General features: G+C 39.6%; 1 protein-coding gene across 1 annotated transcript in view; it reads right to left on the bottom strand.

Annotated features, from left to right (window-relative positions):
- Nucleotides 1-829: 829 nt before the first annotated feature.
- EPYC (epiphycan) overlaps nt 830-19,671 on the bottom strand; it is a 64,372-nt gene continuing 45,530 nt past the window's right edge. Inside the window, exons 3-6 of the mRNA XM_044277212.1 lie at nt 18,434-18,592; nt 9,171-9,373; nt 4,186-4,281; nt 830-1,012 (exon numbers count right to left, since the gene is read on the bottom strand). Coding sequence (XP_044133147.1) covers nt 842-1,012; nt 4,186-4,281; nt 9,171-9,373; nt 18,434-18,592 — 629 coding nt within the window. The 3' untranslated portion in view covers nt 830-841. The remainder of the gene's footprint in view (nt 1,013-4,185; nt 4,282-9,170; nt 9,374-18,433; nt 18,593-19,671) is intronic.

The raw sequence follows: 19,671 nt of genomic DNA on the forward strand, positions 1-19,671 counted from the left end.
TAAATAAAAGTTATTTAATGCACTATAGATACCCCAAAATGGTTCCTAAAAAAAAAAATTATTAGAAGGAAAAATTAAAGTCGACTGCTAGAACACAAAGGGTGAACATGATACGGGTCCTAAAGGCTAAAATTAAATAACTCACTAAGGGTTTAAAAATGCAATTGTGTCCCCTGAGTTGTTTGCCAACAAGATTTACTTCAAACGCATATTAAAAATCTACAATACAAAAGTGGCATTTTGGGAGGGGTTTTCCGATTTTAATGTGAATGTGAGGAGGTTAATGGTGTTACTTTAACTTAAATTACATTAAGGTGCACTGTGGCTCTCAGTTGTTCGGTGTTCAAAGGAACGTGGACTATATTTGAGGACAGGGCACCACACACTTTATCTCCATTAAGTCATTTTTTTTAAACTAGCCAAAAATGAATATTGAGGCAAAGAGAGCGGTATCAAGGTACAATAAAATAACACATAACCTTTATGTACACGATTAGTCCAGCTGTAACACATTTCACATTTACCTCACTGAGAATGAAGTGATTTAGCTAAAAAATATTAGGTAGGTAACGTATACGGAAATAAATTGACAAATTCAAGATTACATAATTCAGTTACAATGTTAGTTCATCAGAAGATAGTACTTTTCTGTACATTCTTGTGCATATTATTTTCCAGTTTTTAGTATATTTAATTTCAAATTTTCTTTAAGATTGCATTTTATTTATGGAAAATAGTAGAAATTGTCATTTGAAGTTACATAGTATTTTATGTGTCTAATAAAGCCATGTAAAAATCTTGTGTATGGGTGGTTTATGGAGTTAATGTATTGCTTTCTGTCTTAAACAAGTCTGCCAACTGGTATACGAGGTAGACAGACAAAAGCCTGTGGTGTTCTACTCAGGTTAATAGGATTTCCATCTAGTCTGACGTCTTCAAGAGATCTTCTGACATATGAGAAATCTTTTGTGTTACAGAAGGTATCTTCATGCATTTCCTGAATGTTGTTGTCCTAGAACAATATGGAAAGTAAATTCATGTTTATTATCTTACTCTTTCAATCAGGATTAAAAAAGTGAATACACGATGCTTCTACCAAAGAACCTCATTTTTAAAAAACTCAGTGGTTGCCATCTTTAACCTTCTCAGGCCTGAATATGTCACCTAAAGGTGGTTGGAACTACAGAAACAGTGCAGCAAAGCCCACATCGCAATTCTCATAGTTTCAAGCACCTCAGGCTGCCATCTCTAGGTCGGTGGAGGTTGAGGATGGAGCCATCCTAAGATGGGAATACTCTTTAAAGCCACAATCATTCATGCTACGGCACACCTGTTATCATCCAAATGAAAAACCCTTGTCAAATAAGGCAGGAAAAGTGCCCAAAACACATTGTAAATGTGTTGCAATGCATGAAAGTTAGTTTCCAGGTCTTATTGAGGCAGAATTCTGATACATTTAGCTTAGTTAATCTCCCTGGTATTTCTTACCTCATTTTGGAAACTAGGGGATAAGGTGCCAGTTTTATTAGTACTATTTTGGGGTACATATGATTTTTAATTGCTCTATATTATGTTTTTTGTGAGACAAGGTAACCAAAAAAATGGCTGTTTTGGCACTGTTTTTATTTTTTACAATATTCATCTGACAGGTAAGATCATGTGCTAATTTTATAGAGCTGGTTGTTACGGACGCAATGATATCAAATATGTCTACTTTATTTGTGTATTTCAGTTTAAATAATAAAGAATTATGTTTTTGTGTCTTCATTTTCTGAATGCCATATTTTTTTTCTTCTGCCGATCGTCTTGTGCAGGGGCTTGAGCAGGAAGAGTTTAAGTTTTTATTGGTACAATGTTTGGGTACATATGATTTTTTGATCATTCATTATAACACTTTATGGGGCAAGGTAACCCAAAAATTGGTTATTTTAGCACAGTTTTTATTTATTTATTTTGACAGCATTCACCTGAGGGGTTAGGTCATGTGACATTTTTATAGAGCAGATCGTTACGGACGTGGCGATACCTTATATTTATACTTTTTCTTATTTATTTAAGTTTTACATAATAATAACATTTTTGAAACCAAAAAAATATGTCTTAGTGTCATAGTTTTTTTTATTTTTTGACCGATTGTCTTAGTTAGGATAAAAAAAATTGTGGGATGAGGAGACAGTTTGATTGGCACTATTTTGTGGGCTTGGTGTTGCACTTTATGTGATGTTAGGTGACAAAAAATAGCTTTTTTGGCACAGTTTTTTTTTCTTTTACGCTGTTCACTAGAGAGGTTAGGTCATGTGATATTTTTATAGAGATGGTTGTTACAGACGCGGCGATACCTAACATGTATACTTTTTTTTATTTATTTCACTTTAACACAATAATAGCATTTTTGAAACAAAAAAATTATGTTTTAATCTCTCCATGTTCTGAGAGCTATATATTTTTTTCTTTTTTGAGCGATTTTCTTATGTAGGGGCTAAATTTTTGCAGGATGAGGTGACGGTTTTATCGGTATCATTTTGTGGGATATTCGCCTTTTTGATCACTTGGTGTTCTTTTTGTGATGTAAGGTGACAAAAATTGCTTTTTTTAACATAGTTTTTATTTTTTATTTTATGGTGTTTATCGGACTGGGTGGATCATGTGATATATTTATAGAGCTGACTGTCTAGGACGCAGCAATACCAAATATGTCTATTTTATTTTTTTTAATTCAAATTTTAATATTTTTTATTCAGTACTTGGGGAATTTTTTTTTTACATGCAAAACCTTTATTTTTCTATTTTAACACTTTTATTTTTTTTATTTTACACTTTGTGTCCCCCATAAGGTCATACAAGACCTCTGGGGGACATTTTACTTCACTCCCCCCCCACTATTGATTTCTCCTGTAACTGGGGCTGACATAGTAGCCCCAGTTACAGAGGAAATACACCCCCCAGAGAGGCTTTACAGCAGAATACAATGCTGTACAGCCTCAGTGCAGAGCTGATCGAGGTCTGTAGAAGACCCGACATCTCCTGCACTCTCCCGGCCCCGGCGGTCACCTGAGCGCATCTAGAAGGCAGGGACACCTGGGAACTGTCCCTGCCTTCTCTCTGGGTTGCCCTGCTGTCACTGACAGTGGGCAACCTGCTCTGCAGCTGCACGATTAGCGTGCAGCTGCAATCTCTGAATGGACATTCAGAAACATCCATTCAGAGATAGAGATCCACCTCCCGGATGTTTATAGTCAACAGGCGGACGGGAGGTGGTTAAATTACAGTATCAATCAATTATCAACGTAGCCATCTTTAACTTGACACTCATAATGCAAATAGTTGCAGCAAACTTCAACTTCATTTTCATGTGTTAAAGTTAAGTGTCAACTGTAGTTTCAGGTAATTTCTCGCCCAAGATGCCATTTAGGTGTACATGAACAATAACACCCTTTCTCGGCATTAAATGACTTCTATCTGTCATTTTTAGTCATTGCATCTGATCTTCAATTTGTTTGTAAATCTGATGGGTGGAGAATAACTGTTATCATGTCTGCCTATATACAGGACCTGGATAAACAGGAGAGTGTGCTCCCTAACTCTCTGTAGTATAACCTCAGATGCAGCAGCAGTAATGGAGAACATTACACAGAAGAACTGAGCAGTTCAGATTTATTAATAGCAGTGAATTAAGATAGTAAATCACTTATATGTCTCTCTGCCTGCTCCTGTGTGTAGCAGCCCATCCCTTTTCCTCCTGCCATCTCCATAGATTTCTATGTAATCTGATGCTTTAGTAAGTAGACAGCCCGAATTCAATTACCTTCACTGAAGGCATATCTAGGTAGTAAATTGACATTCAGAGAAGATAAAGGAGGAGCCTTGTAAGAGAAGGAAGCATCTTTTTCTGATAAGATATATTACAAAGTTTCTTCACATTCATATGAATGAAACATAATACAATTAATGAAACAACAGTTAAGCTTTAAAGTTTTCTGCATTTATTTATCTAATTGGATGTTTAATGTTAGAAATAGCTACATCTGTATATTATATTGGCCCTTAGTGCAGTGTCTGTCACCCTAGAAAATCACTACTAACCACAATTCTAACCACTACTTGCAGCCATATTTACATGGAAGACACCAATAAGACAGGATTTACACATGCAATAAGTATAAATATGAAAACTTGATTAGATACCTGAAGATGAAGAGCCTGCAAATTATCAGGAAGAGGTATTGGGATATGGTCTAAGCTGTTTTCATTCAAGTACAAAATACGAAGATCTTTCAGGTCCTGAAAATGAAAAGACTTTACTAAGTGCAAATACTTAGGCTGCTTTCACACTAGCGTTCGCTGGTCCGCTCGTGAGCTCCGTTTGAAGGGGCTCACGAGCGGACCCGAACACAGCCGTCCAGCCCTGATGCAGTCTGAATGGAGGCGGATCGGCTCAGACTGCATCAGTCTGGCGGCGTTCAGCCTCCGCTCCGCTCGCCTCCGCACGGACAGGCAGACAGCTGAACGCTGCTTGCAGCGTTCGGGTGTCCGCCTGGCCGTGCGGAGGCGTGCGGATCCGTGCGGATCCGTCCAGACTTTCAATGTAAGTCAATGGGGACGGATCCGTTTGAAGATGCCACAATGTGGCTCAATCTTCAAGCGGATCCGTCCCCCATTGACTTTACATTGAAAGTCTGGACGGATCCGTACTAGGCTATTTTCACACTTAGCTGTTCTATGCTAAAAATAATGCAGACGGATCCGTTCTGAACGGAGCCTCCGTCTGCATTATTATGAGCGGATCCGTTCAGAACGGATCCGCCCGAACGCTAGTGTGAAAGTAGCCTTACTTGGGACAAACATTTAAACAGAATAATAAGAAATGTGCATTACAAAATGGTTAAATAAGAGATCTTTCATTTCTATGGGGAGAAGAGTTGAGGGTAACCAGCAGAAATTAAAACGTTCTTAAAAATTACATTTTCACTCAAAGTGACTTTCAATTTTGATAACTCAACATTGATATTCTGTGTAAATAGCTCCTGGAGAGGTTTTCTAATCTCGCAATCCTGTCCTCGGCATTAATTTTACGACTCATGCATGGAGCCATTATTCAGACATGTACATGAGATTTAAAGGGAATATGTCATCAGAAAATGACCTGCTGTTTAAATAACTTTTTTATGTTGAACATTTTAAATAATTTTTGATTAGGTTATTTTTAATTTTTCATGTCACTTCTTAATTTTAAACTATAAACAAATATCCTGCAGTTTTTGCACTGACCACTTTATCTAATAACCGGCACCACTTCTGGGTTTGTACACATTACTTTACTGCAGTTAACTCATTCTAATCCTGCCTATAATTCTATTCTACACCTTTGTGTATAGATAAAACAGGATCCACCATTCACAATAGGTGATTGTCAAATCTTATCTATTCTTTCCTTGTACAATGAGGTCTGCACAGATCACAAAACATGCCTAGAAAACTCTCCCATAAAAGTCAATGAGGTCCTCTCCTGACCATTGTGTCTATAGTAGAGTTGAGTGGACACCTGGATGTTCGAGTTCGATGGGTTCGGCCAAACTTCACAAAAAAGTTCGATTTCGGGACCCAAACTTGACCCCGAACCACATTGAAGTCAATGGGGACCCGAACTTTTGAGCACTAAAATGGCTCTAAAAATGTCATGGAAAGGGCTAGAGGGCAAATGACAGCAAAATGTGGTTAAGAGCATGGCAAGTGCTCTGCAAACAAATGTGAATAGGGAAATGACTTCAAATAACATAAAATATGCAAAAATAAAAATAATAATCTTGATCTTGGAGGATGAGGTCCATATGGAGGTTGAGGAGGCAGTGGTAGTGGTAGTGGCGGTGTAGGTGGAAGCGCGGTGCAGGAGGAGGAGGTAGCTAACACTGGTTTTTGGTTTAAATATTTTTTTTTGTTTAAATTAGGGTACACCCCAAAACATTGGGGAATATAACCTGTTATAACCCCCTCCAGCTGTGCTAAACAAACGTTCAGACAATACACTGGCTGCAGGGCAAGCCAGCACCTCCAAGGCATAAAGAGCAAGCTCAGGCCATGTGCCCAATTTATAGACCCAGAAGTTGAAGGGGGCAGACCTATCAGTCAGTACGTGTAGGCGTGTGCACACATACTGCTCCACCATATCGCACGTCCCAGTGATGTCCACGATCCAATTGGATATCTGCTCTATCAACTTTCAATGTTCTTTTCTGTGCCTATCATGTTGATCACGGTTAGGAGCGAATCAGGGTTCCACGCCAGGGAGGGAGCGTGAGAAAGGGAGACCACATCCAAGGGAGGTCAATGGCTGCAAAATGATCAAGCTCAAATGTGGGACAAATTATTAAAGCAGAAGGATCGAATGAAAGGGCCAATTAAAGCCAAATTTTAGAAATTTAAGTCCCTATCACCTATGCAGAAATGGGTTAATGTCACCGACCAATGGAACAGATGATTTTTAATCATTTCGGTCCCTGTCACCTATGCAGAGCAGGGGTTTATTCACGGGAAAAATTGTAAAATGTCACAATTAGTGAAATTTATGAACCTGTCTACTAGGTAGAGCAGGGGTATATCACAGCCAAAAATTGGTGAATGTCACCGAACTATGTAACAGACAAGAAGATACATGTGTTACAGTGGCTCAAACCCCTCGTACCAACTGGATGCCGTGTACAAACCTTGCGGCCTACCCCGGTCGCAAAGTAAGCAAAAATGATAATATATAGTGGTAGGGGGCACTCAACTATCTGGAACTAGTGATGAGCGGCATGGGTCATATTAGAATTCGCGATATTTCGTGAATTTTTTGTAAAATATTCGGCGAATATTGGCAAATTCGAATATTCGCAATTTTTTTTTACGCGAAAAATCAACAAGGTAATGATTGTGTAATATGCGAATTTTCGTAATTCGAATTTTCGGATTCTAATTTTTTATTGCAAATTTTTCAACTTACATCTATTAGACAAAGAAGATTATAGCACTATATTAGCAAAATTGCTCTATATTCGATTTTTTTTAATATTCGCTATATTGCTATAACTTCATTTTTTCAAATATTCGTAATATTCTAAAACAAGAATATATAGCAATACAGCGAATATTCGAAAAAAACGAATATAGAGCAATTTAGCTAATATAGTGCTATAATCTTCTTTGTCTAATAGTTGTAATTTTTTTCTCATCTGAAGTTCAGATTGGAAAAAAATTACAACTATAAAAAAAAAGATTATAGCACTATATTAGCTAAATTGCTCTATATTCGTTTTTCCCCCCGAATATTCGCTATATTGGTATAACTTCGTTTTTTCGAATATTCGTAATATTCTAAAACAAGAATATATAGCAATATAGCGAATATTCGAAAAAACGAATATAGAGCAAAATTCGCAAATACTACTACTCCTAAAGTCAAGTATATTGCAGCCTTCTTATTGGCCCACAAGCTAGAAGCAGGGAGGGATCATGTGTACTGATTTAAAAAATAAATAAAAAATTGAATATTTGAAATTACGAATATATATAACTATATTCAAAATATTCGCGAATTTTCGAAGTACCTATATTCACGATAAAAATTCTAAATTTGAATATTCGTAATCCAACACTATCTGGAATTAGATGCATGATCAATATGATATTAAAATTATATTTAATCAAATAGATAAATACAGAAATGTACTCTACATCAAGACGGGATTAAATCGCACATAAAATGGCGCCATAAAAGAATGAGAATGCATATAAAATCATACAGATTATATATCACTGAATATTGTTATGGGGTATGTCCCCTATATAGGATGGATGGGTTAATAACAGTCCACAATTACTACCTCACGCTGAGGTAACAGCGATAACTGGCTGTATCATACCTGGAGTTTGCTGACTACAGCATTGTGGCACCATTTTATGTGTGATTTAATCCTGTCAATGGGGACAGAGCGGCGGTCCGGCGATACAACGAAACAGCGGAAGGACGGATCCGACAGGGAGACCAGCCTGCTGGATCCGTCCTGCCGTAAGTGTGAAAGTAGCCTAATTTCCATACAGCGAGAAGAAGATTAAAAAATGCATCTACAGTATATTTACCAGTTATAATACTACAACAAGTACTGCTTCCAGAGCCCCATAAGCACATAAAGAAGGTACAGTGGGCAGCTAAGCATATCAGAGATGTCAGGTCCCCCTTAACCGACTGTAATTAAAGTGAGTTTGTTAGTAGGAACTTCACTGATAAACCAGTGAGGGCTAGATCAGCCAGTTGCATCATTCTGGAGAAAAATACTTATGCAATCAATATGCAAAGTAAAAGTTAAGTGCACTGAAGTAAGGCCTAAGCCATTCTGTGCACCCTTACCCCTCCTGCCTCCTTTGTCAGCTTGTCCCTCTTGGGTTCAACCTCAGCTACTTATCTGCTTGTTTGTTTCTTCAGAATGAAGCAACAGATCAGTAAGTAAAAGGTATCATTATGTTAAGCTGAGCTAGCCCTACAAGACATTGTGCCTGGTTTAACAATGCATTTCCCGGCAACAGAATCCCTTTAAAAGCTTGTAATGCAAATTTACTGAGTTGCCATTCACACCCTATGTTCTGGTACCAACATTAGAAGATAGATGCACACTTTTGCATAATGCTAAAGAGGTTGTCTGGCTTTGGGGGGGTGACACATCATTAAAACCAAAGAGACTGCTGAGGAGTGTAGTTCACCTCAGCAGTTAAAGGACAAACCAATTTTCTAGACCAGCAGGGACCAGAAGCAGGCAGAAATGGAGAACCAGAAAGAACCAGCATGACCACAGACTAGTGAGTGGTGTTTTTTATATTAAGGGACACAGGTTTGCACCCCGGAGGTTGTCATCTTTGAGGCCGGACATTCCCTTTAATTATACAACCTGTTATAAGAGTATATTACAGCTTTTATTCTAAATTTGGATTTTAATATGCAAAGGCCTAATATAGTATCCTTTTGATTACCAATGTATATTTGTCAAAATCATTACAAAAGGACCCTCTTTAAGCATGCATTTAACTAATGAAGTCTACATTACACATATACGTTGGCACACTTCATACATACTGTATATTCCAAACATTCACCCTCAAATGTTGTCTAAACCTAACACTGATTGACTTTATCTACATACTTTAAATGCCTCCTGCTTAATTCCTTTGCGTCCAAGTCTATTCTTGCTGACATCAAGGAAGTTCAATGAGTTTGGCAGTTCTGGAAGCTGTCTTATCCTGTTATCCAAAAGTGAGAGTTCATTAAGCTGTGCCAAGCTCCTAAATGCATCTTCATCAATTTCTGATACAATGTTTGATGTCAGATCAATCTTCTGTAATTTATCTGAAAGAAGCAAAGCACTCAGGGTTATTACTGTATTAAAAAGCAAAGCAAATTCTGTGCAGAGCTTCATAAATGGAAGTTACATTTATAACATACAGTCCAATCAAAATGATAGATCATAATATAATTACTATACTAATTGGCAGCAATGTTTTTCTTAACAGTGTCGTAAACTGCTCATTTTTGTAAACCTCCAGTACACTCATGCAAAGTTCATTAAGGCTAAGGCTTCATCTAGACTATTTTTTAGTAATACCTTTTTTCTATAAAGTAATCAAAATCTTAAAGTGTTTATCTAGGATTTTAATACTGAAGGCCTATCCTCAGGAGTTAACAACTCCATCTACCACACAGTGGATGGATCTGTGTAGTGCTAGTGCTACAAAGTAACAGCTGACCATGGGGGTGAGAGATGGTGGACCCCCCTGACATTCTGATATTGATAGCATATTCTGAGGATAGGTCATCATTATTAAAATTCTGAACAACCCCTTTAAAGGGGGATTTTCAAGAAATGTTCATTAACTGTAAGTCTATCGAGGGAAATAGCTACTACTTTAATAATTGCTCAAAAATCCCATTAAGTAGACAGTAAAAAAATAAAATAAAATAAATTTAACTTCTGAATTTTTGTTCATCCTACCAAAATGTGTACCCCAAAATGGTACAAGTTAAAACTGCAATAGGTTTTGCAAAAAACAAGTTCCCAAACAGTTTCCTTGATGGAAAAAAATGTTATAAATGCAGCAACACAGTATTTTTTTTAAAGTATTTTCTATGCAAAAGCATAATGAAAAACAATATAAGTGGGATATCTATCACGGGGGACAGGAACTCAGATACACAGACAACCAAATACACAAGTGTCTAGGCTAGATGCTGGGGACAGGTCACCTCCTAGCACATCCCTGACTTCTCTCCCTATGCTGCTAAGCCCACATTCAGACCTTGATGGTAGGTATAAAGTGTCCTCGTGCCTGGACTGCAAACACCCTAGAATCCCTGAGATGGTGAAAGGGGAGAAGGGGCAGAAGACAGAAGATAGCCTAGACCGTAAACAACACAAACAGAAAACAAAGCTTATCTGAGCTGGAACAGACAATCCTTCCTTCCTGAATCCAAGACCAGAATTAATTGTATAACCCGCACAGCCCTCTGGGATTGAAGGCAATTCGCCCCCCCCCCCCCCTTCTAAGGGTGACCTCCGGGCACCCCGGACCAACCTTATCTGGGTGGGCTCTGTGAAAACCCCTAACCAGTCGGCTGGCGTTGACCTCCAGTGCCAGAACCCACATGCTCTCCTCGGGGCCGTATCCCCTCCAGTGTACCAGGTACTGAAGGGAACCCCGAAGAACTCTAGAATCAAGAATCCTGGAGCTCTCGAACTCTAAATTCCCATTGACCAGAACAGGAGGAGGGGGCAATGGTGATGGTTCCACTGGTTTCACATATTTTTTCAATAAAGATCTATGGAACACATCATGGATCCTCCAAGTCTGCGGAAGATCCAGTCAAAACGCTACTGGATTAATCAGCGCAGATATTTTGTACGGGCTGATAAATCTTGGACCCAGTTTCCAAGATGGCACTCTCAATTTAATGTTTTTAGTGGACAACCACACCAGATCACCCACACACAGGTCCGAACCAGTCACACGTCTCCTGTCAGCCATTCGCTTATATCTCTCACCCATCGTCTCCAAATTCACTTGTATCCTCCGCCAGATAGAGGATAAGGTAGAAGAAAACCTTTCCTCCTCTGACATCCCAGAAGAACTAGTCCCATAAAAGGTACCGAACTGAGGATGAAAACCATATACGCCAAAAGATGGCGACTTACCCGTGGATTCCTGCAGAAACCACAACCCCGTCAGCCAAAATCGGAGCAGGATCCTCTGAATCACCTCCCCCAGGAAAACTGCGAGACAACGCATCTGCCTTGATGTTTTTGACCCCCGAACGAAAAGTAACAGCAAAATTGAACCTGGTAAAAAACTGTGACCATCTGGCCTGTCTAGGGTTCAGATGCTTGGCAGATTGCAGGTAAGCCAAATTCTTATGATCCGTATAAACAGTAACGGGGTGAGAAGCCCCTTCCAACCAGTGACGCTATTCCTCAAAGGCCAACTTTATAGCCAGCAACTCTCTATCTCCCACATCATAGTTCCTCTCGGTGACCGAGAGCTTCTTGGAAAAGAAAGCACAGGGGACCCATTTGCCAGGAGAAGAACCCTGCGACAGTACCGCTCCCACCCCCACTTCTGATACCTCCACCACAAATGGTTGAGACACCTCGGGCTGCACCAGAATGGGAGCAGACGCAAAACACTCCTTAATAGTCGAAAAGGCCTGCAATGCCTCCTCCGACTAAACAGAGACGTCAGTGCCCTTCTTTGTCATATCAGTCAGAGGTTTAACAATGGTGGAATAGTTTAGAATACATTTTCTATAATAGTTAGTAAACCCCAAAAACCGCATCAAAGCTTTCTGATTCTCTGGTCGGTCCCATTCCAGAACCGCCCGGACTTTTTCAGGGTCCATACGAAAACCAGAGTCGGAAAGCAGATATCCCAAAAATGGAAGCTCCTGCACAGAAAACACACCTTTTTCAAATTTGGCATATAACTTATTCTCCTGAAGGATTGTCAAAACCTGACTCACATGATCCTGATGGGTCTTCAGATCAGGAGAGTAAATAAAAATGTCATCTAAGTAAACTACCACGAACCTCCCCACCAAGTGATGAAAAATGTCATTGACGAATCGCTGAAATACCGCTGGCGCGTTCGTCAACCCAAAAGGCATAACCAGATTCTCAAAATGACCCTCGTGCGTATTGAAGGCCGTCTTCCACTCATTCCCCTTCCTTGATTCTGATCAGATTGAAGGCCCCTCTCAAATCCAGCTTGGAGAACACCCTGGCACCAACAATCTGATCAAAAAGGTCGGAGATCAAAGAAGGGGATACGGATCCCGGCCCGTAATACGGTTCAATTACCGAAAATCCAAGCTCGGTCTCAGTGATCCATCCTTTTTCTTGACAAAGAAAAAACCTACTGCCACCGGATACTTAGATGGCCTAATATGACCTTTTGCCAAACTCTCTGCGATATACTTTCGCATGACCTCTCTTTCAGGTTGGGAAAGATTGTAAAGACGAGACTTTGGCAACTTACAGTCATGTGAAAAAATTAGGACACCCTTTGAAAGCATGTGGTTTTTTGTAACATTTTTAATAAAAGGTTATTTCATCTCCGTTTCAACAATACAGAGAGATTAAAGTAATCCAACTAAACAAAGAAAACTGAAGAAAAGTCTTTTCAAGATCTTCTGTAAATGTCATTCTACAAAAATGCCTATTCTAACTGAGGAAAAAGATAGGACACCCTCACATGTATTCCCTCTTAAATTGGCTCAGATCTCACACAGGTATATCACACCAGGTGCACATAATTAGTAGATCGTTACTCTGCATGTTGAATGAGGCTTGCCCTATTTAAACCTCAGACATTTAGTTTGGTGTGCTCCTGACTGTTGAAGTGAGAGTGAGCACCATGGTGAGAGCAAAAGAGCTGTCAGAGGACTTCAGAAAAAAAGATTGTAGCAGCCTATGAGTCTGGGAAGGGATTTAAAAAGATCTCAAAAGATTTTGAAATCAGCCATTCCACTGTCCGGAAGATAGTCTACAAGTGGAGGGCTTTCAAAACAACTGCCAACATGCCCAGGACTGGTCGCCCCAGCAAGTTCACCCCAAGAGCAGACCGCAAGATGCTAAAAGAGGTCTCCAATAACCCTAAAGTGTCATCTCGAGAACTACAGCAGGCTCTGGCTACTGTTGATGTAGAAGTACATGCCTCTACAATCAGAAAGAGACTGTACAAGTTTAACTTGCATGGGAGGTGTGCAAGGAGGAAACCTTTGCTTTCCAAGAGAAACATCGAGGCCAGACTGACATTTGCCAGAGATAAAGTTGACAAAGACCAGGACTTCTGGAATAATGTTCTTTGGACAGATGAGTCCAAAATTGAATTATTTGGACACAACAGCAGAGGACATGTTTGGCGTAAACCAAACACAGCATTCCAAGAAAAGAACCTCATACCAACTGTGAAGCATGGAGGTGGAAGTGTCATGGTTTGGGGCTGCTTTGCTGCAGCAGGACCTGGTCAGCTCACCATCATAGAATCCACGATGAATTCTACTGTGTATCAGAAGGTGCTTGAAGAACATGTGAGACCATCAGTTAGAAAATTAAAGCTGAAGCGGAACTGGACCATGCAACATGACAATGACCCAAAACATACTAGTAAATCAACCAAAGATTGGCTGAAAAAGAAGAAATGGAGAGTCCTGGAATGGCCAAGTCAAAGTCCAGATTTGAATCCCATTGAGATGCTGTGGGGTGACTTGAAAAGGGCTGTAAGTGCAAGAAACCCCTCAAACATCTCACAGCTGAAAAAGTTCTGCATTGAGGAGTGGGGTAAAATTTCCTCAGACCGATGTCGAAGACTGGTAGATGGCTACAAGAACCGTCTCACTGAAGTTATTTCAGCCAAAGGAGGTAACACTCGCTATTAGGGGCAAGGGTGTCCTATCTTTTTCCTCAGTTAGAATAGGCATTTTTGTAGAATGACATTTACAGAAGATCTTGAAAAGACTTTTCTTCAGTTTTCTTTGTTTAGTCGGATTACTTTAATCTCTCTGTATTGTTGAAACGGAGATGAAATAACCTTTTATTAAAAATGTTACAAAAAACCACATGCTTTCAAAGGGTGTCCTAATTTTTTCACATGACTGTAGCTCCTGGGATGAGATTAACTGGACAATCATAGTCACGATGAGGGGGCAATTCCTGGGTCCCATCCTCTGAAAAGACATCCGCAAAGTCTGAGAGATATTGAGGTAAAACCGCAGTGGACACCCCAGAGATAGATGTGCCAAGACAATTCTCTGAACAAAATTCTCCCCAAACAATAATTTGTCTTGCTTGCCAATCAATAATTGGATTATGTTTTGTCAACCACGGTAAACCTAGGACTATAGGAGCAGGCAAATCCCTCATAACAAAACAAGATATAAACTCTACATATGAATCACCCACCCTCAACTGAATACCATGTACAATATGAGTGAGACTCCTTTGAGAAAGAGGTGAAGAATCTATTGCAAACACCGAAATCTCCCTTTCTAAAGTGCACGTACTTAGACCCAGATTTTGAAGAAAAAGAAAGTCAATGAGGTTTAACCCAGAATCACAGTCAATGAATACCTGCACAGAAAATGTTCTTGAGTCTAGCGCCACCATAGCTAGAAGGAGAAAACAAGAATTACAGGGAGCTTGCATATATGCTTGTTCCACTACTCCATTCACGCTACCAATAGTCAGGATGTTTTTTTTTTCTTTCATATCTTCATGCGGTTTAACAAAAGGACAAGCAAAAACATAATGGTCACTTTTTCCACAGTAGTAACATAGTTTATGTAATCTCCTAAAGTTTTTCCTATCAAAACGAAAAGATATTTGACCCAACTGCATGGGTTCCTCCCCTACCCCAGAGTTATAAGTAATATCACCCTGGGCAGCAGGTGAGACGAAACCACACGCAGAAGGGATCCCTTGCGCGGAGGGACCCTTACACCTCTCTCTGATACGTCTATCCAACCGTATAGCCAAAGACATGGCATTCTCTAGAGTATCCGGGTACTCATGAAAAGTCAGGGCATCTTTCAACCTCTCAGATAACCCCTGACAAAACTGACTACGCAATGCAGGGTCGTTCCAACCTGACTCAGTAGCCCATCTCCTAAACTCTACGCAGTAAACCTCTGCAGTATGTTCACCCTGTAATAAGTTACGCAATTTAGATTCTACAATCGAGACCCGATCTGGGTCATCGTAAATCAATCCTAGGGCTTTGAAAAATTCCTCCACCGACCGGAGGGCCAGAGAACAGGGCGGCAGAGAAAAAGCCCAGGATTGCGCGTCCCCTTTAAGCAGAGACATGATGATACCAACCCTCTGACTTTGATCACCTGACGAAAATGGAGCAGGCAAAAATACAGTTTGCATGACTCTAAAGTAGATAAAATCATCCGCACCCCCTGTAAATTTCTCGGGAAGAGCGACTTTAGACTCCCCACCAATTTGACCTTCACCTGATGCCAGAGCACTCTGACACTGTGTGACCGAACTACGCAGATCTGAAACCTCTAGGGATAATCCCTGCATGCGGTCAACCAGTGCATTAATTGACGCCATCACAAAACCGCTGAGTAATGGCAGTCACAGTGTGGCGGGTTATAATGTCACGCGGACAGGAACTCAGATACACAGACAACCAAATACACAAGTGTCTAGGTTAGATGCTGGGGACAGGTCACCTCCTAGCACATCCCTGACTTCTCTCCCTATGCTGCTAACCCCACATTCAGACCTTGATGGTAGGTATGAAGTGTCCTCGTGCCTGGACTTCAAACACCCTAGAATCCCTGAGATCGCAAACAACACAAACAGAAACAAAACTTATCTGAGCTGGAACAGACAATCCTTCCTTCCTGAATCCAAGACCAGAATTAATTGTATAACCCGCACAGCCCTCTGGGATTGAAGGCAATTTAAGCCAATGACCCCACCCATAGCACCTGAAGGAAGGCGGATCCAGCATGATTCCAAAACAAACAAAAGGTTAGACACGTGCTGCCAATCTGACAGACCTCCGCACACTGTCCGAGCAGGGCATGACTATATCACTGTAGTTGTGCTGTAAATTTAACGTGTTAGTTATGCTGCATGGTGCATGTCATAAAAAATATGGCAGAAGTGCTACTATTTTGACAGAAAAATGAACCCTTAGTGACCACCCATACGTGTTTTTATGGCAGTCACTAAGGGGCCTTAGGCTGGGCTGCCGCTTTTTTATGGTGACCCAGTCTAAGCGCTGCACAGGTCCCCCATGCAGCAGGGAGTGGGGACCCGCCTCTCACATGAGAGCCGCGGCCCTGCTCTAACAGCCCAGACAGGCAGGAGTGCTGATCCGGGCTTTTTAGCACTTTAGCACTGTGGGCAATGGTGCCCGCTGCATGTAAAGCATTGACAGAGGGAGTGGACTCCCTCTGTCTCCTATCAGCACCCTGCAAATGCAATCGTGGGGTGCCAATGTGTGTGAAGGTTGGCTGGGGTCTGATGTAGGCCCCAGACCAGCTTTGAGTAATTTTTTAGCAGGCTTCGCCTCTATGGCGTATCCTGCTGGTCATTATTAAAATAGCATTGCCATTAAAATGCAAGCGGTAAAAAAAAAAAAAAAAAAAAAAAAACATTTATTACATTTTAAACATTCCATTTAAAAAAATGCTTTTAATCCATTGAAAATACACTTTTCAATTAAAACAATAAAAAAAAAAAAATCTCCCCCATATGTTTGGTATTGCCGCATCTGTAACGATCAGACTACATAAATATAAGTAAATTATACCATATGGTGAACGCTGTAAAAAATAAAAAATGACAGAATTGCTAATTTATTCTTAGTTACTATGAAAAAAAACGTAATAACAAGCGATCAAAAAGCATAATTTACTCCAAAATTATACCAATGAAAAATACAAGTCGCCCTGCAAAAATCAAGCCCTCACACGCCATAGAAAAAAAAAAATATTATAATTATGGGTCTTGGTAAGCGGCAATGCAAAAACATTTTTTCCCTTTTTAAAAAAAAGGAGTTTTATTGCAAAAAAGTAGTACAACTTTAAAAATGATGTATTTGGTATCATTGTAATCGTACTGACCCAGAGAATAAAGATATTATGTTATTTATACCAAAAAATAAACGCGTAAAAGTAAAGTAAAAACGCTGTGGCAAAATTTCTGTTTATCCCATCCCAGAAATAATTAATAAAAGTTAATCAGAAAGTTAGGTGTACCATAAAATGGCACCATTAAAAACTACAACTTTTCCTGCAAAAAACAAGTCATCATGTAGCTATATAGACTGAAAAATAAAAACGTTATAGCTCTTGGAACACGACAATGAAAAAATGAAGAAAAACACTTGGTCAGTAAGGCCAAAAACAGGCTGGTCACTAAGGGGTTAAAAAAAACGAGAACTAAAAAAGCCTGTTGCTTTCTTATAGCCCCAAAGTACATTACAACTGAAAACTGAGGGTCTTAGCAGTGAGACATCTGGTGATCAGTCTGTGAAGGTTCTCATTTTTCCAGGTCATGGTATATATCTGGAAAGAATAAATCAAGGCAACTGGACTTACTGTAGATTTCTTGAAAACGTTTCACTCGTTCTTCCAACGAGCTTTCTCAATTCTGAGTGACTGTACAAAAATTCTGGAAATAAATATGTAACTGAATCAACATCTGGTAATTATACCTAGCATGGGGTCAGAGGTCATTATACCCAGCATGGGGTCAAAGGTGTTGATAAAGCTCGTTGGAAGAACGAGTGAAATGTTTTCAAGAAATCTACAGTAAGTCCAGTTGCCTTGATTTATTCTTTACAGATATCCGGTGATTAGTTTATCTTTGGGGAACTCTTCTAATAAGACATTCTCCAGAGTGGACAACCCCATTAAAGGGAACCTGTAATCAACTTTATGCAGCACATACTAACGGCAGAATAAAGTAGAGACAGGTGAGTTGATTTTAGTGGTCTGTCATTTGAAAGTTAAAAGTAAGTGGTTGCCGAGAACCAACATCAAAATCATTGCAGACTGGGCCTGGAAAAGAGTCACATCCACCTCAGAAAAGTCATGGTTATTCAAGAATTAATTTCTCTCCTTCCCACCTGCTGATGACTGTCTTCTACCTAGTTTTCTCCTTTTCTCTCTAGGAGAGAACTGCCAACCATCAGCAGATGGGGAGAGCAGGAGATATGAATAACCATGACTGCTGGTTCTCAGCAACTACATACTTTTAGCTCATGAGTGACACACCGCTGAAATCAGCATTTCTGTCACTATTTTATACACTATACTCAGTGAGGTCAGCATAAAGTTGATGACAGGCTTCCTTTAAGTACAATTTTATAACACAAATTTATCAAGAATACATACTTAGGTATGAAAAATCATTCTTGTTTATCTTGCTTATCTTATTGAAACGTAGATAGACGTGAGTAGTGTCCTTCGGTAATGGTGGAACTGAATCAAGGTTGTGGTCATCGCAGTAAACAGTAGTGCGAATGCACGCACAGAGGATACATGTAGAGATTTCTAAAAGACAATAACAGTTATAAAGAAGATTGTTGAATATAGCACATTGTAAAGACGGTCCTAAACATTTATAATACAGTATGTCAAACATGCATGATATCTATAATACCATTTCAGTATTACCAGTTAAAGCAAGGCTAACACAAATGCAATTTAAAAAAAAAAAAGAAAATATTTTTTCCAGCAATTTCTTTCTAAATATCTATCTATCATGCAAAAAATGAGGCAGCACTCTAAATATGGTGAATAGGTGATGGCCTGTCAAGCTTGACAAAGGCCTCATTGTGCTGGGCCTTGGGAATAAACAGGTCCACCACCTATTCACCATATTTGGAGTGCTGCCTCATTTTTGGTATTTTGGATCTTTTAGTGGACTCTGCCTATTGTCCTGGAGGGATTGTACCTGACTATTACCTTATAGACTGTGCTGATGTTTCTTTTTGTTTTGGGTTATCTATCTATCATTTATCTCATATCTGAAGATGTAGCTGAGCTAAACTTGATGGGTAAGGCGTTAAGCAAACAATGGGAAAAACATGTTAATTGACTTTCTCAATGGATTTGAATGGCTTTGTCACGAGATAACACTGTAACATATGTTATCAGAGTCAATTTTAGCTCAGCTAGATCTATATCTATTTATCTAGAGATAGAGAGAGAGATTTTCTATATTTGTCCCAGGGGATCACCCATGTTTCCCTTCCTCCTGTGCACAATCCTGTAATGGGTATAAGACAACTGGCTGCACAAAGACCCCTGCCTTCCCCCCCCCCCCCCCCCCCCCCCTCTGCTCTGTTAGAAATTAATTAATTTCTCCCTGCAGGATTTTTAAAAGTTAAAGTTTATTTGCTTCAGAAATATGCAATAAATCCTGTAGAGTCCTGTAGAGTTTATCTTCTGTTTACTGTTTTGTCATAGCGCCTTCTGCACTATTGAGCTTCATTACATAAGAGTTCTGGAAGGATTACCTGACAACTAAACATAAATATTATTTTTTTTATAGCTTTTATAATACAGTAAAGGAGTTTCAGTTTACTTCTTCAGGCAGTTCTCCTTTAAAAAAGTGTGATAATTATAGT

Source organism: Bufo gargarizans, chromosome 2, assembly GCF_014858855.1.
Source record: "Bufo gargarizans isolate SCDJY-AF-19 chromosome 2, ASM1485885v1, whole genome shotgun sequence".
Lineage (NCBI taxonomy): Eukaryota > Metazoa > Chordata > Amphibia > Anura > Bufonidae > Bufo > Bufo gargarizans.